At 39.0% G+C, this 9,771-nt stretch overlaps 1 protein-coding gene across 1 annotated transcript in view; it reads left to right on the forward strand.

The window, feature by feature from the left end:
- Positions 1-1,732: 1,732 nt before the first annotated feature.
- BTAF1 (B-TFIID TATA-box binding protein associated factor 1) overlaps positions 1,733-9,771 on the forward strand; it is a 153,111-nt gene continuing 145,072 nt past the window's right edge. The window contains exon 1 of the mRNA XM_007951258.2: positions 1,733-1,876. Coding sequence (XP_007949449.2) covers positions 1,733-1,876 — 144 coding nt within the window. The remainder of the gene's footprint in view (positions 1,877-9,771) is intronic.

Here is a 9,771-nt window from a genome sequence, read left to right on the forward strand (position 1 = left end):
CAAGGAGTGTATCTACTTCAGGTAAATGTTCAGCTCATATGCCTGTCTTTTGTTTGGCTGGAAGCCACGGGTGTGGGTTCAATTCCAGACCTGAAGGGCAGCTAGGGGCCATAGTCTCAGGGGTTCCACCAGGCTCTAGCAGTTCAGCAAACATGGTCCTCCTTCCATCTTTTTTTTAATGTTTCCTGCATTGCTCAGTATTTTGCCCACAGAATCCTTTAATATTGCAACTCAAGGCTTAAATTTTTTCTTCAGTTCTTTCAGCTTGAGAAATGTTAAGTATGTCTTCCCTTTTGGGTTTCTAATTCTAAGTCTTTGCCCATTTTGTTATAATGCTTTATTTTGTCTTCTTGAGCTGTTCTTTGAAATTTAGAATCTCTTTTGACATCTGTTTTGGTCTTTTTTTCTTGTCTTTTTAATGACTTCTTTGCTTTCTTCATGGATGATGTCCTTCATGTCATGCCACAACTCATCTAGTCTTCAGTCACTGGTGTTAAAGCATCAAATTTGTCCTTCATATGACCTTTATATTCAGGTGGGATGTAATCAAAGTTGTATTTTGACTCTCATGGACTTGTTTTAATTTTCTTCAGCTTGCATATGAGCAATTGATGGTCTGTTCCACAGTCAACTCCTGTCCTTGTTCTGACTGATGATACTGAGCTTCTCCATTTCCTCTCTCCACAGATGTAGTCCTTCTGATTCCTTGTATTCCATCTGGCATGGTTCATTTGAGTAGTTACCATTTATGTTGTTGAAAAAAGGTGTTGGCAATTAATAAGTCATTGGTCTTGCAGAATTCTGTGGTCCCCAGTGTCATTTCTTTCACCAAGACCATATTTTTCAACTACTGACGCTTCTTTGTTTCCAACTTTTGCATTCCAACCAGTCTAACCAAAGAAACAAACCAAACCCACTGCCATCAAGTTGATTCCAACTCATAGCAACCCTTTAGGACAGAGAAGAACTGCCCCATTGGGTTTCCAAAGCTGTATTTATGGAAGCAGACTGTTTCATCTTTGTCGACCAGAGTGGTTGGGGTGTTTGACCTGCTGATCTTTTGGCTGTCAGCTGAATGTTTTAACCATTATGCTGCCAAACCTCCTGCCATCCAGTGTAGTATCTGCCAAACCACTTAGAATCATAGCCTAGCCAAACTGACGTATAATATAAATTATCACAGTCTTCATGGTTACACTGTGTATTCACAGGTCTCCACGATAGGGTTCCAGCTAATATCCTGTTTGATTTTCCATTATCACTTTAAATATAATCTGAATTCTAACCACACTTTGTTATTCACTACTTCCTAAATATACTATCCCTTTTCTCATTGCTGTGCTCTTTTTATTGCCTCTTCAGGTGTTCTCCCCTTTGGCATTCACCACCTTATCTCTATCAGTGTTGGAATCCTATTCTACCATTAAGGTTCATCTCATGCATCATTTCTTTTATTAAGCCTTTTCAGTATCACACAATTGGGAATATAACATTTGCTTCTGTCTTCAACACTCCTCAAAGTGCTTTCCTTCTTTTATGGCACCTATCTTATTGTATCCTATATTACAATCATGTGTACTTGCCTAACCCTGTCTTCTCTTTAACAGGTTATTTGAGAGTAGAAATAAGGTAACTTCTGCAGGCCTATTACAAGTCTTTATTCATAGTTGCTCAATGTATTTATTGAGCTCAAATTTATACATAGGAGAGAACACATCTCAGAATAATCAGTATGTTTTTGTTATTTTATAGGCTTGATCGTCTTTTTATCTTACTGGATACTGGCACTACTCCAGTAACAAGAAAAGCCGCTGCACAACAACTTGGAGAAGTGGTGAAGCTTCATCCCCATGAGCTAAATAATCTCTTATCTAAAGTAAGAACTCTTTTTTTTAAAAAACAAAATAAAATTGTAAATATTTGTCTATGGATAGGAACATAAAACTAAAGGTAGAAATTATTTTAATAACAATTTGTGACCTCTAAATTCCATTAAATATCTTAATATAGCTCCAAAATTTTGATATTCTTTTTGTTTGTCACAAAATTTAAAATACTGTTTTTAAATCAAATTCAGTTGCTTAAGGTATTTGACAATGTAGAACCTTTTGCCTTTGTAATAAATTTGAATCTGACCCAATTGGGTAATGAACTAAGATGTTAATCTTGTTTGTTAGTTGTCTGACTAGTTCTTGATGGCTAATCATTTGTTCATTCTTCAAATGGAAGAGTACTCAAGGGTAATGATTGAAATAGATGAGAAGCTACTCGCCATATTACATTCTTATTCAGTTGTGTGAAAATGATGGCTCTCTGCTTTGGTGGATCAGTGTTTTCATAATCCGCAACCATGCTCTTTCCTTAAGAAATGGCTGTATTTTTACTGAGCTCTGTAGGCTTGTAGAAGTGTGCCTGTATGATAGTAAGTATAAATTCTATTTGTTTAATCACTGACAGGCAAAGTAAAACAGAAGTAGTTTGTGTATGTGGTGCGTGGTGAGGGCAGGGGAAGGACAGATAGAAGGTGGGATGGAGGAGTAATATGATTGCATAGACATTGAAAGCCTCAAGGTATGTCTTCCACGAGTCAAACCCCTTCATTTCTTTCTCATTTGGTATGAATGGGAAGGTAGGCATTCTAAAACATTTATCAATATATGCACATCTGCACTGTTAATATCATAAGGGCTAACGATGACTCTTTTTTCAACATTCAGTTGGTCCTCTGCAACTGCTGGTTGCATCCATGGTTGCATCCACAAATTCAATCAATAATGGATCAAAAATATTAAAGGGTGAGGGAAGCGATTAAGTGATCAAAGCAATCCCTTGAAGGCTAGTAGTGAGTGTAAAGGGCTATTTACATAGCATTGTATTAGGTATTATCAGTAACCAAGAGATTATTTAAAGTATATGGGAGGATGTGCATAGATTATATGCAAATACTGTGCCATTCTATATAAGGGACTTGAGCATCTGTGGATTTTAATATCCATGGGGAGTCCTGGAACCAATCCCCCACAGATGCCAAGGGACAACTATACTTCCCACTTAGGTATTATAGTCAGAAGTCTCTAACAAAGATATAGATGGAGAAACAATGATTTGACACTTACAGGCTCCTCATTCTCAGAATGGAGAAGGATGTTTATTAATCAATACTTTATTCATTTGTAAGTGGGAGGAGGATAGAGAAGACATACCCATTTCTTCTCTTCATCCCTAGGGAAAAAATGGAGAATTGAATAAGCTGAAACTGGAAACAATGACCAGAAGAATTTTTTACCCTTCCAAGTATGTTTTGGTCTTCTTAAACCACAACATACTGGATGCCATCAAATAATACAAAAGAGGCATAATTTGTCTTTAGCACCCTCTATCCCTGCTATCAGTGGTTTCATGTAGCTTCATGTTTCTACTTTTTAAAACAGCTTTATTGAGATATACTTTACATACTATATAATTCATCCCTTTGAAGTGTACAATCCAGTGGTTTTTAATATATTCTCAGAATTATGCAGTCATTAAACAAACAAACAAATAAGCAAAACCAGTTGCTGATGAATCATTTCCAAGTCATTGCAACCTCATTTGTTTCAGAGAAGCTCTGTACTCCATAAAGTTTTGAATGGCTGTGGTCTTTGGAAATAGAGTGCCAAGACTTTCTTCCAGTGTACCTCTGGCTGGATTTGAACCACTATCCTTTTTGGTTTATAGCTGAGTGCTTAACCATCTGCACCACCCAGAGACTCCTGTGCAACCATTACCACAATCTAATTTTAGAACATTTTCATCACCCACAAAAGACAATTCTTACCCATTAGCATGAAGAGGTTACTGTTATTCCCTCTCCAGTCTCCCAATCCTAGGCAACCACTAATCTACATTCTGTCTATAGATTTGCCTGTTCTGGACATTTTTTATAAGTAGAATCATAGAGTATATGATCTTTTTGACTGGCTTTTTCTACTTAGAATAATGTTTTCAAGGTTTATTCATATTGTAATAGTACTCCATTCTTTTTATTGCAAGATAATATTCCATTATATGGATATACCATTTTATTTATCTGTTGATCAGTTGTTGCACGTTTGAGTTGTTTCTGCTTTTTGGCTATTACGAATAATGTTGTGAACATTATTAGTTTTTGTGTGAATATATGTTTTCATTTTCTCTTAGGTAGATACCTAGCAGTGGAATTACTGAGTCATATATGGTAATGCTTTATGCATTCCATTTCATTTTTGACAACTTCCAATTTTCCTAGATTTATACTTTGTACATTCCATGTTCTGATTATTAATTGTTGTTTGCAGCTGTTTTTCCTCAGTTTGAGTCCTGCCACATCAGCAAATGGAAGTCCCAAAAGCTTTACTTTATCCAAATCATTAAGGTTGATTCTACTGTGGTGAGGCAGCTCTTTTCCAGTCATATTTTGAGAATCTTCAGACCTCAGGGGCTTGTCTTCCTGTACTGTATTGGACAATGAATCTAGTATGAATCTAGGAAAATTGGAAGTTGTCAAAAATGAAATGAAATACATAAAGTTTGATATCCTAGGCATTAGTGAGCTGAAATGAACTGGTTTTGGCCATTTTGCATCAGGCAACCATATGATCATCTATGATGGAAATGACAAAATGAGGAATGGCATGGCATTCAGCGTTACATAGGGTGTTTCAAGATCTGTCCCGAAGTACAGTGCTGTCAGTGATTGGTTAATATCCATATGCCTATAAGGAAGATCAGGAGCTCTGGTAGCATAGTGCCTAAGGCACTGGACTGCTAACCAGAAGGCTGGCAGTTCAAACCCACCACTCCTTGGAAGGAAGATGGGACAATCTACTTCCGTAGTGATACTGCCTCAGCAACCCAAGGAAGGGTTGCTATGAGTTGGGTCCGACTCGACAGTACATAACAACAACAACAACATAAGGAAGACCAGTTAATATTACTGTTATTCAAATTTACATACCAACCACCAAAGCCAAAGATGAGGAAATTAAAGACTTTTTTCAACTTCTGTAGTCTGAAATTGACTGAACATGCCATCAAGATGTGTTAATTATCACTGGTGACTGGAATGCAAAAGTTGGAAACAAAAATCACTGGTAGTTGGAAAATTTGGCCGTGGTGACAGAAATAATGCTGGATATTGCATGATAGAATTTTGCAAGACCAACGACTTATTCATTGCAAATACGTTTTTTCAACAACACAAATGGTGGCTATACATGTGGACTTCGCAGATGGAGTACACAGGAATCAGATTGACTACATCTGTGACAAGAGGTGATGGAAATGTTCAATATCTGTAGGCAAAACAAGGCCAGGAGCTGATTGTGGAACAGACGGTCAACTGCTCATATGCAAGTTCAACTTGAAGTTGAAGGCAATTAAAACAAGTCCATGAGCTCCAAAATATGACCTGGAATATATTCCTCCTAAATTTAGAGACCATGTAAAGAATAGATTTGATGCACTGAACACCAGTGACCAAAAACCAGAGGAATTGTGGGATGACATCAAGAACATCATCCATGAAGAAAGCAAGAGGTCATTAACAAGACAGGAAAGGAAGAAAAGACTAAAATGGATGTCAGAAGAGACTCTGACATTTGCCCTTGAGTGGAGAGTAGCTAAAGCAAATGAAAGAAATGACAAGATAAAAGAGCTAAACAGATTTCAAAGAGCAGCTCAAGCAGACAAAGCCAATTACTATAATGAAATGCATAAAGACCTGGAGTTAGAAAACCAAAAGGGAAGAACATGCTCGACATTTCCCAAGCTGAGAGAACTGAGGAAAAAATTTTAGCCTTGAGTTGCAGTATTGAAAGATTCTATGGGCAATATGTCATGCTTGGTAAGGTGGAGGGTTGACGAAAGAGGGGGAGGCCTTCGATAAGATGGATTGACACGGTGGCTGCGATGATGGGCTCAAGTATAGCAGAGATCGTGGAGCTGGTGCGCTATCGGGCAGTGTTTCGTTCTGCTGTGCAGGGGGTCGCTATGAGTCGGAGATGACTCGACGGCACCTACAGCAACAACAACATCATGGCAATATATTGAATGGTGCAAGAAACATTAAAAGAAGATGGAAGGAATACACAGAGTCACTGTACCAAAAAGACCTGATCAGTCTTCATCCATTTCTGGAGGTGGCATATGATCAAGAACCAAAGGTAATGAAGGAAGAGGTTGAAACTACACTGAAGGAACTGGTGAAGAGCAAGGCTTCAGGAATTGACGGAATACCCGCTCAGATGTTTCAACAAACAGATTCCTTGCTGGAAGCACTCACTCGGCTATGCCAAGAGATTTGGAAGACAGCTACTTGGCCGACTGACTGGAAGAGATACATATTTGTACCCATTCCAAAGAAAAGTGATCCTACAGAATGCGGAAATTATTGAACAATATCATTAATATCGTATGCAAGTAAAATCTTGCTGAAGATAATTAAAAAACGGTTGCAGCAGTATATTGACAGAGAACTTCCAGAAATACAAGCTAGTTTGACAAGAGGATATGGAACGGGGGATATCATTGCTGATGTCAGATGGATCTTGGCTCAAAGCAAAGAATATCAGAAAGATGTTTACTTGTGTTTTATTGACTATGCAAAAGCATTTGATTGTGTGGATCATAACAAATTGTGGGTAACGTTGAGAAGAATTGGAATTCCAGAGCACTTGATTGTACTCATGAGGAACCTGTGCATAGAACAGGAGGCTGTTGTTTGAACAGAACAGGGGGACACTGCATGGTTTAAAATCAAGAAGGGAGTGCATCAGGGTTCTATCCTTTCACCATACTTACTCAATCTGTATGTTGAGCAGATAATCCGAGATGCTGGACTATATGAAGAAGAACGTGTGGCATCAAGATTGGAGGAAGACTCGTTAACAACCTGCTATATGCTGGCGACACAGTTTCACTTGCTGAAAGTGAGGATACTTGAAGCACTTACTGATGAAGATTGAAGATTGCTGTCTGCCTTATGGATTACATCTGAATATAAAGAAAACAAAAATCCTCATAAGTGGACCTATAAGCAGCATCACGATAAATTGAGAAAACATTGAAGTTGTCAGAGAGTTCACATTGCTTGGTTCTACAGTCAGTGCCAATGGAGGCAGCAGTCATGACATCAGATGATGTATAGCAATGGGCACATTGGCTGCAAAGGATCTCTTGCAAGTGCTGAAGAGCAAAGATGTCTCCTTGAAGACTGAGGTTCACCTGACACAGCCATGGTAGTTTCAGTCACCTCATATGCATCTGAAAGCTGGACAATGAATAAAGAAGACTGAAGAAGAGTTGATGCTTTTGAGTTGTGGTGCTGGCGAAGAATGCTGAAAGTACCATGGACTGCTAAAAGATCTAACAAGTCTGTCCTGTGGAAGTGCAGCCGGAGTGCCCCTTGGAAGTGAGAATGGCCAGACTTCGTCTCACCTACTTTGGTCATGTTGTCAGAAGAGACCATTCCCTGGAGAAGGATGTCATGCTTGGTAAGGTGGAGGGGTTGACGAAAGAGGGGAAGTCCTTCAACAAGATGGATTGACACAGAGGCTGCAGGGATGGGCTCAAGTATAGCAAGGATCATGGAGCTGGTGTGGGACTGGGCATTGTTTTGTTTTGTTGTGCATAGGGTTGCTGTAAGTTGGAGACAACTCAGTGGCATCTAACAACGACAACAACATGGTAACACTGTGTTTGACCACTTGAGGAATTTCCAGACAGTTTTCCAAAGTGATTGTGCTGTTTTACATTTTCACAAGTAGTGTAACAGTTTTAATTTCTTCACATTCTTACTAGCCCTTGTTAATATCTGAACTTCTGATTATAGCCATCTTAGTAGGTATGAGGAGCTTGGTGCAGTGGTTAAAACATTCAGCTGCTAACCAAATTGTTGTTTGAACCTACCACTGTTCCGCAGGAGAAGGTTGAGGCAGTCTGCTTCTGGAAAGATTTATAGCCTTGGAAACTCCATGGGGCAGTTCTACTCTGTCTTACAGAGTTGCTGCAAGTCAGAATCGACTCCCTGGCAGTGGGTTTGGTTTTGGTAGTGGATGTGAAGTGGTATATCATTGTTCTTTGGATTTGCGTTGCCCTGATGACTGATGATATTAAGCATCTTTATTTTGTTTTATTGGCCATTTATATATATTTTTGTGAGAAATATCTCTTTGGATCCTTTGCTCATTTTTTAAGAGGGTATATGTCTTTTTATTATGGAATTGTAAGTCTTTATATAGTCTAGCTATAAATCTCTTATCAAATATACAGTTTACAAATATTTTCTCCCATTCTGTGGTTTGACTTTTTACTTTTTTAATCTGTTGATATATTTAAAAATTACTTATTTTGTTGTTGAGATTATACACAGCAAAACATACACCAATTCAAGTTTCTATATGTACAGTTCAGTGACATTGATTACTTTCTTTGGGTTGTGCAACCATTCTCACCCTTCTTTTCTGAGTTGTCCTTCCCAGTAAACCCACTGCCAGTAAGTTCCTATCTAAACTTTAGGTTGCTGTTGTTAATTTGATTCCCTAAAGAGCTGAAAAGAGCATAATGCTCAAAGCAGATATATATATTTTTTACTAAACTGTTGTTTGGTTTTAAGAAGACTTTATGTTTCTGGTTTAAGGTTTAATGATTATCAGAGCAGTAGTTTCAGGGGTTCATCCAGCCTCCATGGCTCTAGAAAGTTTGGAGCCCATGAGAATTTGAAATTCTGTTCTTTGTTATTCCCTTTTTGATCAGGATTCTTCTATAGACTCTTTGCTCAAAATGTTCAGCAATGGTAGCCAAACACCATCCATTTCTTCTGGTCTCATGGCAAAGGAGAAAGTTGTTCTTGGAGACAGCCATATATTCCATATCTTTCTCCTCCTATTCTTGACTATCTTTCCTCTGTTGCTCCAGGCAAATAGAGACCAGTTGTCATGCCTTGTTTGGCCACTTGCAAACTTTATAAACCCCAGATACTGTTTAATGATCAAGGTGGTAGAACAGAAGTATGAAACATGCTATTAGGCCAATTAACTGGGATGTCCCATGAAATCATGACTCCAAACCTCCTAACGAAGGTACCAAATCCCTTGAGGTGTTGGGTTGTACATAAGCTACACAGCAGCTACTCTTTTCTTTTTCTTCTTTTGGTCATCATCATAAATATATCACACAACTTTTGCCAATTCAACTTTTTACAGGTGTGCAATTTTACTACATGTGTGCAACTTAGTGACAGCAATTTATTATAATAATCAGCTGTGCAATCCTATCCTTAATTAATACTGTTTTTCTGTTACTATTACACTCCTCCCCAGGGTTACAGGTGAGGAGAGACAACTCAGGGACGCCCGAAGTAGCAAGCGGGAAGAGCAGGAGAAAGGGGATTAAAAGCCAGGAAGCCAGAGAGAAGAGCAGTCAGCCGAAGGGATTAGGTGAGGAGAGGCAACTCAGGCCCGCCCAGAGTAGCAGGCCAGAAGAGCAGGAGAAAGGGGATAAAAAGCCAGGAACCTGGACAGAGAAGCAGTCAGCCCCAGGGACAACTCAGGGACGCACAAAACTGGGCAGAAGAGCAGGAAAAAGGGGATTAAAAGCCAGGAGGCTAGACAGAGGAACAGTCAGCCACAGGGACCCAGGTGGGGGTGATACGAGAGGTCTCCAACTGCAAGACAAACTTGTCTGTCGGTTTGTCCTACTGTGGTGACATGTAGACTTGAATTTTGAGGCTGAGCCTCTGGTGTTTAAAACCCA

The sequence above is a fragment of the Orycteropus afer genome, unplaced genomic scaffold (genome assembly GCF_000298275.1).
Source record: "Orycteropus afer afer isolate SDZICR_OR568_19922 unplaced genomic scaffold, OryAfe1.0 scaffold00293, whole genome shotgun sequence".
NCBI classification, from domain to species: domain Eukaryota; kingdom Metazoa; phylum Chordata; class Mammalia; order Tubulidentata; family Orycteropodidae; genus Orycteropus; species Orycteropus afer.